This window comes from Myotis yumanensis, unplaced genomic scaffold (assembly GCF_028538775.1).
Source record: "Myotis yumanensis isolate MYYU_CA2020_CCGP unplaced genomic scaffold, mMyoYum1.0.hap1 SCAF_1, whole genome shotgun sequence".
NCBI lineage: Eukaryota > Metazoa > Chordata > Mammalia > Chiroptera > Vespertilionidae > Myotis > Myotis yumanensis.
This window is the reverse complement of record NW_027223752.1, coordinates 37776561-37794595: the sequence shown is the minus strand read 5'-3', so window position 1 is coordinate 37794595 and position 18035 is coordinate 37776561. Positions and strand designations below refer to the sequence as shown.

General features: G+C 43.5%; 1 protein-coding gene across 2 annotated transcripts in view; it reads left to right on the top strand.

Annotated features, from left to right (window-relative positions):
• SYNE2 (spectrin repeat containing nuclear envelope protein 2) overlaps nt 1-18035 on the top strand; it is a 304773-nt gene that overhangs the window by 167604 nt on the left and 119134 nt on the right. For both annotated transcript variants that reach the window (XM_070418606.1, XM_070418595.1), the window contains exons 53-58: nt 1103-1271; nt 4427-4582; nt 6926-7066; nt 8429-8611; nt 9338-9475; nt 17261-17446. In XM_070418606.1, coding sequence (XP_070274707.1) covers nt 1103-1271; nt 4427-4582; nt 6926-7066; nt 8429-8611; nt 9338-9475; nt 17261-17446 — 973 coding nt within the window. The remainder of the gene's footprint in view (nt 1-1102; nt 1272-4426; nt 4583-6925; nt 7067-8428; nt 8612-9337; nt 9476-17260; nt 17447-18035) is intronic.

Genomic DNA, 18035 nt, shown 5'->3' with positions numbered 1-18035 from the left:
GTGGGATATAATAAAGATTAATATAAACCTCACCTTTAATTTTACCACTCAGCAACAACCATTGCCAATCACTTCTTTCTCGTCATTTTTTTTAACTATGATTAATTATACTTTTAAACAAATTGCAAACATATTATTACTATACTGTTTTATATTCTGCAGAATCATTTATCAGCATACCATGTTTATTTGTCTATGCCATAAATCAGGGGTCCTCAAACTACGGCCCGCGGGCCACATGCAAATACAAATATTGTATTTGTTCCCGTTTTGTTTTTTTACTTCAAAATAAGATATGTGCAGTGTGCATAGGAATTTGTTCATAGTTTTTTTTTAAACTATAGTCCGGCCCTCCAACGGTCTGAGGGACAGTGAACTGGCCCCCTGTTTAAAAAGTTTGAGGACCCCTGCCATAAATGCTCTCTAAAACATAGCTCTAAAATCTTTCATCATGTGGATATGCCATCATTTATTTAACAAGCCCCCTAATATAGGAACTTTAAATTATATGTAATTTCTTTTACTTTTATAAAACCACTGCGGTGAATATTTTTATGCCACAATCTCCGTCTGCATCTGTAATGAATTCATTAAGAAAGACACTGAGGAGCAGAGTCAGTGAGTCAGAGGATACGTATATTTACAGCTGGAGATGCCTGTCAAATAGCTCTCAGGAAAGACTTTACCCACCTAAACGCCTCCACTGCAATTCTGGTTACATTCACAGTGAGTGGGGCAGCTGAGATAAAAGGCTAGTGGGGTTGTCTGTCCCCCAGAACCTACCCATGTCTCCATTCTCACCTCTAAGTCATGTTCGGGTGAACTCCAAGATTACATGGACAAAAACAGGCTAGAGATGGCAAGTGTTATGTCAAGTTGAAAAGAGGGTATTTTGGGATTAAAGTTTTGGAGAGGGTTTTGATTGAGTGATGGAATTTGATATATGTTAGTATATATAGTATATAAATCATGGAAACTAGCACTCTTTTCTTAGAAAAAAATATTTCGTGAGCTATGCAGATATCATATTAATTATTGAAATAAAACTATTTCACAGATGAGCAGGATAGAGGTACAATTTTATTTTGATGCTATATTTTAGGCTTTTTCAGAAAGCTCAAAAGAATAAGGAATTGGTGCAGAATGAAATCCAAGAGAGACATTCCTTCACAAAAGAATTAATGACGTTGAAGAATTTATTTCAACAGACCACATCTTCTTTGCAAAATATGGAATTACAAGACCACCCAGAAAGGACAGAACAGTTTGAGGTAAGTCAGAAATGAACTTGTAAATGTGGTGGCTACAGGTTTGCAGTCGTGAATCCAGAGTCCTTGGGACAGAGGTAACTCAGTGACTAGAGTGGAGGGAGCAGTCCAGGGGAGAGGAAAGCACGTGCAAAGGCCCTGTGGCACAGTGTGGGTGGAGCCACAGGAGATCAGTGTGGTTGGAGAGCAGAGGGTTAAAGCCAGGTTGGGAAGTAGGCCAGTTTGGACCAGGCAGCCCTTTTTCAACCATGTTTTAAGTGTGTTTGGTGAACAAGGACTTCCGACCATTCCTGAGTAGCATGTTAAACAACTATCATTTGTAGGATGTAATATCTAATCTCTGATAGGGAACTGTTTTTATTTACAACGCTTCTGACAGTAAATGCGTGGTTCCCCGGCCCCCCTCCGCCCCAACCTATTCTGCAACTCCCTGTACACCAACGGGGTGTCCTAATATTCAGTTCAGTTCTAACACTAACTACCAGGAGTTAGCACAGGCTAAGGGCTCAGTCCCACAAGACTGCCCCCACTTCACACACTGAATGGCAAGTCCCAGGCCTCTGGTACTTCTGACTGGCAAGCTATATATCCCCTCCTCAGGTTCAATAATGTGTTAGAATGTCTCACAAAAGTCAGGGAAACATTGTCCTGGCCGGTTTGGCTCAGTGAATAGAGTGTTGGCCTGCGGACTGAAAGGTCCCGGGTTCGATTCTGGTCAAGGGCACATGCCCAGGTTGCGGGCTCAATCCCCAGTAGGGGGCGTGCCAGGAGGCAGCTGATCAATGATTCTCTCATCATTGATGTTTCTCTCTCTCTCTCCCTCTCCTTTCCTCTCTGAAATCAATAAAAAAATATTTTTTAAAAAAAGAAGTCAGGGAAACACTTTACTTACTATTACCGATTTATTGTGAAGGATGCACCTCAGGAACAGCCAAAGGGAAGAGATGCATAGGGCAAGGTATGAAGGGCTCCATACCCCCACTGGGGGTGCCGCTGTCCTAGCACCTCGCTGTGTTCAACTCCAGTTGTCGTTCAGGGGTTTGTATGGAGTGTCCATTACGTAGCCATGATTGGTTAAATCATTGATCGTTGGTGATTATCTCAACCTCTGGCCCCTCTCCTTTCCCAGTGGATGGGAAGTGAAGCAGAAATTTCATTCCAACTGTTACCAACTACATGGGCTCATTCTCCTGCATGCACCAAAGCCCAATCAAATGCCAATAGGAGCTTGTAGCAAAGAAAGTAACGGTTGAATTAGTTCAGGAAATGAAGCCAAACCCGGTGTCACAGGTGAGCATTGCTCTAAGCCTGGCCCCCTGAAGGCTTCCAGGGATGGGTGTCTAGGGAAAATCACTAATCATGGTGGTTAAGGGAGCTGGGGTCCTGTTTAGGTCCTGGTCCTGTTGATTGATTAGCACTAGGGTAGGGAGTAGTTGATCATTGCATCTGGTCCTGACGTCAGCCAAGGCGTTGCTCTGTCTGGTTTCGCAAGGGTCTGGCTGGGGGAGTCGTTCCGCTTTTCTGGGTCTAGAGCTGAAACACAACTGAGGCCTCGATGCTGTCTCTAGTTTGACTGAAACGCTGTCTCTGTGGTCAGCCTTTGTCCCTAAGATTATTTGATGCTGACCAGAACCTCAGTGTCCCGAAGGCTTAATGATTAAAGCGCAAAGGAAAGGGGCCTGGGTGAGCCAGGGTGCCCTGAGGCTGGGCAAGGCCAGTTTGGACCAGAAGGGAAGAAGGAGAAGCGGTCAGATTAAAGAAAGGAAGTTTCTGTGGGTTTACAAATGTTGGTTCCTCTGGCAGCCAGCCCCCATATAGCTATCTAAGGGCACCCCAAAAGTCATCTCATTTGCATAAACTCAGGTTTGGGTGGAAACATAAATAGCAAAAGATGCTCCTTTCACCACATTTAGGAAATTTCAAGAGTTTTAGAAGCCTTGCCAGAAACCAGTGGTGAAAACCAAATGTATATATTACAACACAGTATCCCAGGAATTATGCACACACCTCGGCGTCATTTAGGAACTCACTTTTTTCAGGATGATCTCTTATCCCGGCGCAGTGATAACAGGCAAAAATGACAAGTGCGGAAGTTTATTCAAAAGTCGCGCACGGCTGTTCATCGGAGTTGGTGAGCGGTGTTGAACAAGGGAACTTTCACAGACAGACCTAGTTCGCGGGGAAGCCATCCATGTGCAGCTCTGAATGAAGACCTGTACTGCTGGGCCCAGATAGAACGGGGAACACCAAACTGCCAACCCCGCCTTTGCCTGCCTGGCAATGTCCTCTACCCTTCCCTCTCTAGACGTGTTCTCCGCTGAGGGTTGAGAAAAGGAAAACAGTGACGCATCCTGGAGTCATTCAGAATCGGACTCATTCTTCCGTGCAGGGACTCAGTCCATTAGCACAAATAATGCTGCTAAACAGCTCCTCTCGAAACAAAGCAAACCCCGAAGCACCGCAGCCGAGTCAGAGAGTATTTTTCCACTTGATCTTTGGGAAACTTTCCCAAACAAATGAGTTTCTCCTTTATAATTAGTGCAGGAGAACGTAGATCAGATTTTGTTTCTAGGCCACAACCAATGGACCATTTGTTCAGGTTTCTTTTATCTCCTGAAACCCACATTCTTCGCGTGGAACTGGAACCCTCCTGTTTGAAAGAAGTGGCGCTCCACCGGGCTGTCTCATTACATGAAAGCAGACACTTCTGCTTCAAGCCCAAGGGCTTTCAGTGGCCTTGAGTCATTGTGATGATAATGTAGGAAGAAGCAGAAAATGGCAACAAGTTAATAACAAAAAAAAAAAAGAGAGAAACTTCTTTGAAACTTTTTGCAACTTGCAGGTTTTTAGATCAAGGCTGCCACTGCGATACAGTTAAATCCTAGAGGTACTTTAGAAGCAGGAGATGTTGTAATGTCTCCTCAGGACAATGGTCTGACACTGTGAAGAGATATCAAGTTTAATGCTTACAAATTAGAGAGCATCATCTGACCAAAAGGAGTATCTCCCAGGCTTAATCAGCTTGTATCAATAGTGAGGTTTTGTCATGCAAAATGTGCTCATGGAAATCATAAGGGTGCGTGGCAAAGCTGCTTTTCTTTCTAGAGGTAAACGCTTCCCCAGTCCTGTGAGCATTGAGTCTTTCCTGATGTTTTCAGGAGCTCCAGAGCACCTCTAAGGAAGGGACGCTAGCGTTTGAGAATATTATGGAAAAACTCCGAATCAAGTATTCTGAAATGTACACCATAGTTCCCGCCGAGATTGACGCGCAGGTGGAAGAATGCAGAAAAGCTTTGGAGGACCTAGAGGAGAAGGTAACAAGAACGTTTGTCCTAGTGTTATTATTTGTGGCGTTGGATGAATAGAAAGAAGAAATGTCACTTGATATTATATGTCCTTTGCCTTGATTTCAGCTATAACTGTTTTTATAAAGTTTGGTTAAGTGACAATGTTGTGTATTGAATACTGAGATGGAATCGCTCTAAACAAGTGACATGAAAAACAGAATTAGGTAATCTGTTTACTTTTAGCTGTCAAGATGCGTAGTTTTTCTTCTCTTGCATTTAAAAATAGTTATGGGTTATCTTTTACTTGCCTTTTTTTTTTAAAAAAACCGGACAATCAGTTTAAAATTACAGACATGGGGAATATGTTGTTTTAAAACGTATTCTCTGTACATTTTTTAATAGCAACCCAGGGCAGTACGAATACACATTTCACAAGACACTGGGAATAGCACTTAGCACACAGTGTCTTCCTAATAGCGGTGGTCACACAGTTCTCATAAATCACCTGGGCACATCCTTACACCTGCAAGTCCAGGGAAGGAGTGGGGACTGTTTCATAGTCCAGGTGTAGGAGTTCAGCAAGGAGTTCAATATTATTGAATCATAAAAAGGCAGGCCAACTCTAGCAGAACTAAATTCTGTTCTATTTGGCATCCACAGAAGGATTTTTGTATTGCTTTTTAGAGCCAAGAATACCTCTAACTTAGTTAATTAAATAAACACTAAATGCACACAAAATAAGATTTCAAACTTAGTTAACTTCTATGCAGATTTCTTGGGAAAATCCAACCTATGTAAACTCCTAATGTATATTTATAAGAAATCTTGTTGCCTTAACATGCAATAATATCTGTTATGAGGCACTTTCCCAAGAATCATGTACTATTGATTTTATTTTAAGAGAATACAAAATGCTTTGAGAGAGAACTAAATTCGTTCTTGTGACTGCCTCATGTGAAAAACCCCTAACCAAGTGAATTAATGAACAAAATCTGTCTTGAATTTAAGGTTTAACATTTCACCCGTAGCTTGTGTGTTTGTAGCGAACAGCGACTGGTTTTTATTGTGTGATGTGTCTACAGCAGTGCCATTCTGTGTCGGCCAGACAGCAGCGTCCTTTTCCTAAATCACCATCTCTCCTAATGTTCCTAAATGATGTACATCGCTGCCTGGGGAATAACTACCCGACATACCAGAAAACTTCATTTTGTGGTCATTTGTTACATAAAAATAAAAAGTTATACAGTGATAAAAAAAAAAACACCCAGTATAGGATTACATTTTTCTCTCTAAAATTCCCGACTGTGCTATATGGTCTGTGAAATTAGTCATTTTATAAAAGTATCAACAGCTTGATGTTGTGCAAAGAGCCTGGACTCTGGAGTCTGGCAACTTGGGGCTTCTAGGGACCAGTTCAGCCACTGCCTTAATATCTGATCTTAATTTAAACAAGTCATTTAGCCTGTGTTTATCTTCTGCATCTATCTATCTACTGTTTTTATTGGGATGGTCTAGTCGCGACGGTTGTGCAGATACAGTGGTGTTTGAAAGCGTTGAAGGATTGCATAAAAGCATAAATTATTACTTAGTTATCGAGTGGCTGCCGGAAGAAAACCTTATCATCATAGCCTAAAAAATAAGCAAGCACACGAGCTAATCAGGTTTTTGAAAAATGACACATTCAGCATACATTTATTACCTTTCCTAGTCCAAGTTATATTCTTAAGAAAATCATCCAGGTGAAAAATTACACTGTTCAGTTAGATTTCTGAGTTCCGTGAAAACAGTCTAGAAACGCTCACACGGCGGAAACTACGCTTTGTGCATCCTCAAGGTTATTTCACCCTAATGACTGTGAAGGCGGGAATTACATTGTTAAAGTCAGCTTGAGAATAAGTTTGATTTTATTGAAAACAGTTCCGGACAGAGGGTTTTCTCATAAAGTGGAGAGAGACTGTATAATAAATAATTTATCTCTCAGGAATTCTTTCATATCATTTGCTCCGCTGGGGAATGTTTCAAACAGTCCACTCAGTGGTTTTGCCCCACATCACATATAGCTGTAAGTATATACTGTGGATTACATTCAACAAATTTGTATTTGTGGTTTTCTCTCTTTTTTTAAATCTTTGGTTGGATTTAACAGATTGGGTGGGCACAGCTGCCATTTTCTAGTCTGCTAATGTACCCTCTCATTAACGCATTAGCCAGTATGGTTTGGAATTTTTCCCAGAACTGTTAAAAGATTTTTTTTTTTATAAGTAAAAGCACATAACAGTGTGGTTAACCCTTTTATCATTTGAACCTGGGAATAGAGTGCAGAAAACAGTTTCTAACTAAACCAAATGTGTCTGTCTCCCACTGTCACAGATTAGCCACGAAGTCTTGAAAAGTTCACCATCATATGCAATGAGTAGAAAAATAGATGAAATTAACAAGGGGCTTCACAAGGTTGAAAAGATGTTGCAGCAGAAAAGCAAAAGTATTGAGAAAGCTCAAGAAATTCAAAAGGTAACATTCTCCTTTAACGTCCTTTAGCACTTGGTGTTCCCCCGTTCATCCATCATCGCAGCGCGTGCTTTGGGATTAATCTGACCTAACGAGATCTGAACCCAGATCCACAGGACGCCCCCCCTCCTGAGAAAGCGTGGTGGAGAAGAATTGGTCTCAGTTTTTTCATGGTGGGAATATACTCAACCCCCCGGAGAGCCTAGGATTGTGAACTGGCCTTTTCACAAGTAAAGGAGAGTAAGGATCTTATCTTGGTTAGGCTGATATAAAAAGCTTATAGATACATAAATATATAAAACAAAGGCTAACGTGTTTCTGTGTTGGAGCATTTCTTAGAGTCTGTGGCTTTCTAAAGTGAAATATTATTGGAGGATAAAATATGGAACATTTATGACACTTATTTGGTAGGCAAATAAAAATACAATAACAATAAATATTTCAGTAGGATTTGAATAGTTATAGCAGCTTTTCTTTAGACTGCCAGGGAAAAACAAGAAAATAGAAGTTCCAATTTTATTTTTCTTGTAAAAAGTCTTAAGAAATAAAGTCTTAGATAAAACTGTACAGTAACATAATAGTCCCCCTCTAAACTCCCAAGTAAACCTGCATATAGAGAGCATTCTTATTCTAATCTACATTTTAAGGAAACTTTCTAATATAAATGGAGACTTTTAAAAATAGGTCCGAATATGGCTCGCCTTTGGACAAAATCTTGGACTCTTAGTAAATAGAGGAATCTCATTCAAGCAATAAGATTTTCTCGTTTCTAGAAATTACGTTCTTCAGCAAACACTCAGTAAGAATTACATATATCACCTTTGGGACATCCTCTGGCAACCTATCCATTTCTTGAGCCCAGAGTGGTTGCTGCCAATACCTGTGGATAGAATTTGCAGCCACTGCATTAATCCTGAGTTTGAACTGGCACTTTCTTTCTATAAGTTTTATTTTCGTACTTAATAAAAATTGTCTTCTAGAGTGTATACATGTATACTGGTCTAAAGAGGTTTAAATATTAACCGAAGCCCTTTATAAACGTAATGTTAATTCTTCACTCTTGAAAGATGAGGGTTGTGTTGACCTTGTTTGGTGTCGCTCATCTCTGGACAAGTCCAGGTCTTCCTGCTTCCTTACCGCTCATTGTACTGAAGTGAATACTGTTGGGGTTAAGACACCTCAGAAAAAGTGTTTTGTTTTGTTTTTCAGTTTAGGTCATGAGAGATGGCTGGGCGTACGTGAATAACTGTGCCTGTGGTATTGTTTTGGTAGCATTTATAAGTGCCGATAGCGTGTGAACACTAGGAATTAACACAATAAGCCTTGGTACCTGCATTCAGATTGCCTTATGCTTTCCTTCTGCAGGAAATGTGGGATGAGCTAGACCTCTGGCATTCCAAGCTAAACGAGCTGGACTCGGAGGTTCATGACGTCGTGGAGCAGGACCCGGGGCAGGCTCAGGAATGGATGGACAGCCTGATGGTTCCTTTCCAGCAGTATCAGCAGGTGTCCCAGAGAGCAGAGGCTAGAACCTCACAGCTGAATAAGGTGCGGCGGGAACGGAACGGCTACACAGAGCATGTGGTGGTGTCGAGGTGGATTTAAGACAAAACAAAAGTCAGTTTCCCTCACAGCCACACGACAGGTTCAGGTGGGCACCGAGGGCATAGATTTCGCTGCTGGCACAGGCGGGAAGTCTAACTGGGCAGGCAGAGGAAGTATCCGGAAGTTGGACCCCAGCACCGCATTTCCGGCGGCAATCTCAGGAGCCCAGGGAGGAGCCAGCAACATACAAATCCGATTTTCAGAATGAAGCATACAGTGGGAACCAGACTAAGGCTAATGCAAAACCCTTGCTGAGGCCTGTAGCTTTGGGGTAGAACTTAAGTCCTTTCCAGCTACGGTCAGGATTAGTCTTAAAAGTTGGAAGGATGAGAATTGGAGGGGATGGGCCTGCAACTGAAAACCACAAATTCTTCATTCTATAATCAGTCCAGCCCGTGTGGCTCAGTGGTTGAGTATCGACCTATGAACCAGGAGGTCACAGTTTGATTCCTGGTCAGGGCACATGCCGGGGTTGCAGGCTCGATCCCCAGTAGGGGGTGTGCAGGAGGCAGCCCATCAATGATTCTCATCATTGATGTTTCTATCTATTTCTTTCTCTCCTTTCTTCTCTCTGAAATCAATTTAAAAAACAACATTAAAAAAAAGAATCATTCAGCTTAGGTAGAGAGCATCAGTCAGACTGAGCTTGGCACCACCTCTCTTTCACAGGCCACCGTTAAGATGGAGGAATATCATGACCTTTTGAAGAGCACCGAGGCCTGGATAGAAAACACCAGTCGTTTGCTGGCTAACCCTGCTGACTATGACTCTTCAAAGACACTGAGTCACCACGCCAGCACCCTTCAGGTAAGTGTTTCCTGAGTGTCATAGAATGTACAGGATGATCAGTGGCTTATCGAACCGTCATGGTGTTTCTGCCCCTGCTCCCCCCACCCGCCTGTTCCCTGAACAACCACCTTCCCTTCATCTTCACCAGATGGCAGAAGGGAGTTTGGAAGACTGGCGGGCTCTAGACAGGGCTTTTGGAGGCCAGGATCTTGTTCTTTCTGTCCTGGTAACTACCATGTGACTTTTTGGGTAATTTATTGTCTCCTCCATGGGCCTTGGTTCCTCCGACTGTGAAGTAAGAAGGTTGTTCTGCATGGTGATGGTTTTGGGTGGCAGAATTCTACGATGGCTCCCGATATTCTTGTCTCTTGGGGGACATGACCTGTATAAAACCCTCCCCTTGAGTGTGGGCAGGAATATGAGTATGTGATGAGATGGCCACTCCCTCGATTAGGTTACATTATCATATTACTAAGGTAATGGGACACTCACTCCCATGCATACATGATTAATCATGGTTATATGGGCATTAGACTCCCTGATAGCAGACTGGAGAGAGATTCTCCTGCTGGCTTGAGGAAGTAAGCGGCCATATAATGAGGGCCATGGGGTTAGGATCCCAGAGCAGCCTCTAGTAGCTGAGAGTGACCCCCTGGTCAATAGCCAGCAAGAAAATTGTGATCTTAGTCCTACTCCTGAGTTCTGCCTGCAGCCTGAATGAACTTGGAGGAGAAACCCATGCTCCAGATGGCACCTCCCTTGCAGCCTTGTAACCTCCTGAGCAGAACACCTACCTAACCTGGTCCTGGGCTCTTGAGCCATGGAATCTGCGAGATAATACATTTGTTTTATTTTGAGGCTGCTAAGTTTGTGGTAGTTAGTTACACAGCATTAACCGAGTCCATGGTTCCCACCAAGTCTAGCATGCCATGGTCCAGATTCCCTGTCCTTCCAGGTGCTCTGCAGGGGCCCTGTCTCCTTGCTGGCTTACAGAGACAACACAAGTGGAAGTATTTTTCTATTCGGGGCCATGGCTGTGAGATCTTCCAACTGCCAAGTATTGGCTCCAATTTTATTATGAAGGCACTAGAGCAGCCGTGGGCAAACTACGGCCCGCGGGCCGGATCCAGCCCATTTGAAATGAATAAAACTAAAAAAAAAAAGACCGTACCCTTTTATGTAATGATGTTTACTTTGAATTTATATTAGTTCACACAAACACTCCATCCATGCTTTTGTTCTGGCCCTCTGGTCCAGTTTAAGAACCCATTGTGGCCCTCGAGTCAAAAAGTTTGCCCACCCCTGCACTAGAGGCCCAGTGCATGAAATTCATGCACAGGTAGGTTCCCTAGGCCTGGCCGGCGATCAGGGCCTTCCCACTGCCGGCTGGGGTCTGCCTTCCAGCTGCCAGCCGGGGCCTTCTTCCCCAGCTGCCAGCTGCCTACCAGGGCCTTCTTTCATTCCACACTGCCCCCTGGTGGTCAGGGCACGTCATAGCGAGCGATCGAACTCCCCGTCTCCTGGTCAAACTCCAGAGGGGACACTTTGCATATTAGCCTTTTATAAATATACTAGAGGCCCAGTGCACAAAAATTTGTGCACTCGGGGGGGAGGGGGAAGGGGGCGTCCCTCAGCCCAGCCTGTGCCCTCTCGCAGTCTGGGACCCCTCAAGAGATAACGACCTGCTGGCTTAGGCCTGCTCCTGGGTGGCAGAGGGCAGGCCCAATCCCTAGGTGCAGCCCGTGGTCGGGCTCAGAGCAGGCTGATTGGGGAGTTGGGGCACCACCCCCTGTCATGCACAGAGCAGGGAGGATTGGGAGGTTGTGATGCCACCCTCAGTCACACTCAGGGTAGGGCCGATTGGGGGGTTGGGGCATCGCCCCCTGTCACACTCAAGGCAGGGTCAATGGGGAGGTTGCAGCGCCACCCCCTGTCATGCACAGAGCAGGGCCCATCAGGGGGTTGGGGAGCTCCCCCCTGTCACGCACAGAGTAGGGCTGATAGGGGAGTTAGGGCACCGCCCCCTGTCACAGACAGAGCAGGGCGGATCAGGGGGTTGGGGCGCCGCCCTCTATCACCCACAGAGCAGGGCCGATCAGGGGGTTGGGGCACCGCCACTGTCACACTCAGGGCAGGGCCGATGGGGAGGTTATGGCTCTACCCCGTCACACACAAAGCAGGGCCCGTGGAGGGGGGGGGGTTGGGGCCCCACCCCCTGTCACACACAGAGCAGGGCCGATCAGGGGGTTGGGGCGCCGCCACTGTCACACTCAGGGCAGGGCCGATGGGGAGGTTATGGCTCTACCCTGTCACACACAGAGCAGGGCCTCTGGGGGGGGGGCGGCGGGTTTGGGGCGCCGCACCCTGTCACACACAGAGCTGCAGGGCAATCAGGGGGTTTGGGCGCTGCCCCCGTCACGCTGATCCGGTGCCAGGAGACCTCGCGGCTCCGCTGATCCCGGTGCTTGGAGGCATATTACCCTTTTACTATATAGGATAGAGGCCTGGGGGCCGGCTGGTTTGCCCTGAAGGGTGTCCTGGATCAGGGTGGGGGTCCCCACTGGGGTGCCTGGCCAGCCTGGATGAGGGGATGATGGCTGTTTGAGGCTGGTCACACACCCTTCAGAGTGGGGGTCCCCACTGGGATGCCTGGCCAGTCTGGGTGAGGGGCTGAGGGCTGCTTTCTGGCTGACGGTTGTTGACTGAAGCTCCCAACCGCTCCTTTTTTTCTTTTTTTTTTTTCTTTTTATTCTGGGCCAGCTTTAGCTCTGGCTCTAGCTCTGAGGCTTCCGCTGCTGAGCGTTCTATAATCGAAACAATGTATAACTCCAGCTCTGAGATGCCGGCTGGCTGAAAGCTGGTTTCTGGGGTTTTGTTTAGCTTCTATATTTGTTACAAAGTTCTTAGAGTTGCAGCTCAGAGCCCGGCAAGTCAGGCGGGGAACGTTGGAGTCCGCAGTCACTGGAGCAAGCAAGCCTCATGTTCGCTTCCAGCTGCCTGGCTGCCGGCCGCCATCTTGGCTGACAGTTAATTTGCATAAGGATATGCTGATTAGCCAATGGGAAGGGTTTTCTCTTTTATTAGTGTAGATACCAGAGGCCAGGTGCACAAAATTCATGCGCGGGGGGGCGAGGGGGGTTCCCCTCAGCCCAGCCTGCACCATCTCCAATTCAGGATCTATCTCACAATCCGGAATCGCTGGCTCCTAACTGCTCACCTGCCTACCTGCCTGATCGCCCCTAACTGCCCCCCCTGCCAGCCTGATCACCCCTAACCGCCCCCCTGCCTGCCTGGTCGCCCCCAACTGCCTCCCCTGCCATTCTGGTTGCCCCATGCAGCCTGCTGTTTAGTCGTTTGGTCATCCCTCACTAACCGCCATGCCGGCCTTGTTGCCCCATGCAGCCTGCTGTTCAGTCATCCGTCTGGTTGTTTCGGTCGTGACGGCCTCTGGCTTTTTATGTATTAGGATAGCTATTTCACTTCTCTCATACTAGTTAGCCACATGTAAGAATCTCTTAGGAAAAAGTTTATTCTATAACTCTTAGAGTAATCAGACCTCAGTTGATCCGACTTCTTTTTGTATCTGCAGGGATAGCACAGTGTGTTCCTAAGTGAACAACTGCCTTAAGACCTTCCTGATGTTTAAGATATGTTGGCATATTTTACCCCTAAGTAGTCCTGTGGGAATAATTGTAAAGATGCTACATTTTCACCCATTTGTTTCTTTTCTTCCCCTTGCCTGTGATTTCTGCCTCCACCTCCACATCCCCCTTTATTTTAAATCACCTGTGTTTTTCAGCATATTAAGGAGGTTGCAAAGACAAAAGAGAGAAATGATACCTTTTCCTTCAAATATTTATTATAAGATTTTTTTAAAAAACAAAACACTGTACAGGTCAAAGCAGTTGGACTTTGCTACTTTCTACTGACACGAATGTAAAGGTGTGCAAGTATCTCTCATTTGCTGACCTTTATGAGCTAGAGCTGAGAGAACTCTAGTTTATGAGCTTAGAAGTAGGGAGAAGGGGAGATGCAGGCTGATTTCCCACAGGATGTACCCTAGTAAATCCCCCAACGGAAAGTAAGTCGCAAATAACTATTCATATGTGAATACCCCATGTTATCCCTATTTTGAAAATAGTTGTTCTACTTTTCGGATACATTTTTGCATTTTTCTAGCATTACCAGGAATGATTTTAAAAATGACTCTTAAAGGTATCAAAACTCTCAACTAAGCTGTAAAAGTCTGTTTTTCTGGCACTATATCTTTCAATGTGGGTTGTATTTGCTAAGATGGGTTTTTATAACCTAAAGATACTGTACATAACCAAAGACTGCTATTGTAATGAAGAATCATAGGAACATAAATTTCATTGTAAAAATAGGAAAACAACTGATTTTTTTTAATCAACTAAGTTAAGGTATAATTTAGATACAGTAAAATATACCTACTTTAATTCACAGCTAGATGACATTTTTTAGATGAGTTCTGATAAAGGCATACAATTATGTAACCACCACCACCACCACCAATGTCAAGAACATTCCCATCACCCCCAGGAGTTTCCTCACGCTCCTCTGCAGGCAGGCAGTCCCCTTTCGCCCATCTTCAGCCGTGTGTCACCGCTTACTCGTTGCCTCCTGTTACTGTAGTTTTGCCTTTTGTACAGCATCCTGTAAACAGAACCATACAGTAAGTAGAATTTTGTGCCTGACTTCTTTTACTTAGCATAATGTTTTTGAGATTCATGTAGTTTGTTAGGTTTATAGGTAGTTTATTTTTTTTTTTACATATTTTTATTGATTTCAGAGAGGAAGGGAGAGGGAGAGAGAGATAGAAACATCAATGATGAGAGATAATCATTGATTGGCTGCCTTCTGCATGCCCCACACTGGGGATCCAGCCCACAACCCAGGCATGTGCCCTTGTCTGGTATGAACCTGGGACCCTTCAGTCCACAGGTCGACGCTTTATCCACTGAGCCAAACCGGCTAGGGCAGTAGTTTATTCTTTTGATTGCTGACCAGTATTCAATTGATGGGGAAATATGCCATGTCTTTATCCCTTCACCAGGTAATGGACATGTGGGTTATTTCACGTTCTGGCCCATGTGTTTGATTATCTACTGACATGTAGCAAATTACTCCAGAAGTTTTAGCAGCTTAAAACAACAAGCACTTGTTATCTCACAGTTAATGTGGGTCAGGAATCCAGGCATGGCTTCCCCGGGTGCCTCTGGCTCAAGGTCTCTCAGGAGAATGCAGTCCAGGTGTCGGCCAAGGCTGTGGGCTGGTCTGAAGGCTCACTTTGGTTAGGGAGGCGGCAGGATTCACATCCAAGCTCACTCACAGGCCTCCTTAGACCCACTTCCACACACAGACATGTGGGCCTCCTCACAGGGCTGCCTCATGGCATGGCAGCTGGCTTCCCTCTCCGTAAACAGCCTTAAAGAGAGTGAGAGGGGCTCCTAAGACAGAAACAGCTTTTACAGACTCTAATCTTAGAAATGACACCACTTCCTTGCTTCTGCCATGTTTTATTAGAAGTAAATCACTGAGCCCAGGGTTGATAAGGGCATGAATACCAGGAGATGATCATTGGGGGCCAACTTAGAAGCTTCCTACCACAGGCCTTTAGGAGCACAGATGCTGTGAACTTTCATACTTAAATCTTTGTGTGGATATATGCTTTTAGGTCATTTCATTTGATAAATACCAAGGAGTACAATTGCTGGTTTTTATGGTAAATATCTAACTAGATGAGAAACTGCCTAATTGTTTTCAAAAAATGGCTGTATCATTTTTCATTCATGGCAATGTGAGTTCTGATTTCCCCATATTCTGGTTTGCCTTTGATATTATCTGTCTTTTAAATTTTAGCCTTTCTGGTGACATAGTGGTATCTCATTGTGGTTTAAAGGGCATTTCTCTAATGACTAATGATTTATGTATTTGAGAGTTTCTCCATGTGCTTATTTGACATTTTTACACTTCTTTTTTGAAGTGTAGGTTCAATTTTTTTATTTCCCATTTTTAATTTTTTTGTGTCATTTTATTATTGAGTTATTAGACTTATTTATAAAATATTCTAGAAATCATTCCTTTAATAGATAAGTGATTTACAAATATTTCTCCCAGTCAGTGGCTTTTCTTTTTATTCTCTCCATGTTGTCTTTCAGATAACAAATGTTATTAATTTGATAAAATCCAGTTTGTCAGCATTTTTCTTTTATGGATTATTCTTTTGTGTTATATCTAAGAAATCTTTATCTAACCCAAGGTCACAAGGATTTCTATCTTCTAGAAATTTAATAGTTTAACATACTTTAGGTCTATGATCCATTTTAAGATAATGTTTGTACATGGTATAAGGCAAGAATTGAGGTTCATTTTTTTCCAGTGGGATATCCAGTTATTCTAGCACCATTTGTTGAAAAGATTCACCATTGAATGACTTTGATGTCTGTTGAAAATCAGTTGACCTCATGTATGTGGGTTTATTTCTGGGCTCTCCTGTTCTGTTGATCTATGTGTCTATTCTTTCACCAAGGTGACAGTCTTGATTGCTATAGCTTCATAGCGAGTCTTGAAATCAGGTAGCATACGTTCTACAACTTAGTTCTTTTTCAGGTTTGATTTGGGTCTTTTGCATTTATATTTTAATCTTAGAGTCAGCTTGTCAGTATCTACAAAGGTGTGTTGGAATTTTGAGTGTGATTGCATTTATTCTGTAAATCAATTTGGCGAGAATTGACCTCTTAACTATATTGACTGTACTAATCCAGGAACGTAAAATATCTTATTATTTATTTTTTATCTCTTTAAAATTTCTCTCAGTGGTGTTCGGTAATCTTCGTGTACAGGTCTTGCTTATAAATTGTTAAATGTATCCCTAAGTAGTTTATGTTTTTTGATGCTTTTGTAAATAGTATTATTGGCATAAAGCATTGGGGTTTTCAGTTTAGTTTTTCTTAAAATTTTCTCTTTCTAGGATTTTAAATAAGCTCAATAAAGCATTCTGAGTAAGCTGTGTAATTTTAGAGGCTTATGATTGGAATTCTAGTTGCCTACGTAAATGTTCTTTCCCTTATCAGTTATTTTTTAACGGAATTACCTAAAGACTACATTAGCAGGTTGAACATTTCCTGTAGGTGGCTGAGATATTTTGAAATATTAAGTTCGAAAGTTGAGCCCTTAAAAGACAGAACATTGTAAGGAGGAATGCCCAAGAAGTTCTACAAATGGATGTTTCTCACTCCTATTTGGTTATATCAGATAGAGGTCTCTTAGTATCAAGTTGTTCAGGTCAACTCAAGCTCCAGGGAGTCTAAGGGAGTCAGTGGCACCTGTGGTGAGGCCCGGCACTGGGCAGGGCTGGCAGGCCCCAGGAATGCCTCTTCCTCTCACCCCCACTCCACTTGGCTGCTTCTCTCAAAACCGCCTTCCCTGAATTACAAGTCCCACCAATTGGGAAGAGCCTGAACGGCTTTATTAGCCCCAATTCCACATTCCAGAGGGATGGACTGCAGGTCGTGTTCCTGGTCCTCGTAATGAATGAATGAATGACGGCTGGAGGGCAGGGTTATGTGGTGCAAAGTGGCCTCTGCTAGCCAGCCCAATCGGTAGACACTCTGAAGTCATCCGCCGCCATCAGCAGTAGTGTTCAGTGTCTTATTACCACACTGGAAATGACCAGGAGTTCCACATGTGGAGACAAATGTAAATTTCCTCTGATTTAAATGTTAATCAACTTTCAGTGTCTTAATGTCCCCCTCCCCTCCCCCCTTGTTTCTCATTATATAGATGGCTTTGGAAGATTCGGAACAGAAACATAATCGTTTACATTCCATTTTCACGGAGCTAGAAGACTTGTCAGTGATTTTTGAAACAGATGACTTAGCACAGTCCATACAAGAGTTAAGCCGTCAGGTAGCAGCTTTACAGCAAAACATCATGGAGAGCCTCCCACAGATTCAGCGGATGGCCGATGTGAGTTGGCACCATGGAGATGTGACTTCTTATTTTTAATTTATGTTTCATTGAGTACATTAGAGTTATACTGCTAGTCAACTACTAATTATAGGAAGACACGCTGATCTGGTACTGTTTATTTTTCATTTGTGTTCTTATTTCTTGAATTATATTTTATTTGACTTTGCAACCTCTAGTGCAACTACAACAAAAGATCTTATCCACCTTCTGAGTCTAGAAGTGGACTCTTTAAAGGGAAGAATCTTGATCAAATAAGCCCAGTGTTTTCTCTTTGTCTGAGAGGAGATATTGTTGAGGTAAAAGATTAGCAAAGAGGTAATTAAAGCAGATAACCTTGCAAGTCTTCACCAGTAGCAAATATTTATTGAGGGACTGCTAGCTGCCAGCCACTGGATTTTTAAATAACTTTATTTATTTTAGCTTGAAACATAATGCAGTATTTATTTAAGGATTAAGTACCATAGCAAAAGCAGGAACAGTTAGTCTTAATTATTTATCTTTTGTTTCTCAAATTACATTCCCTACATGACACGTAACTTCAGGGAATAATAATATTAAATGTTCTTAGCAATGCATATTCCAAAGG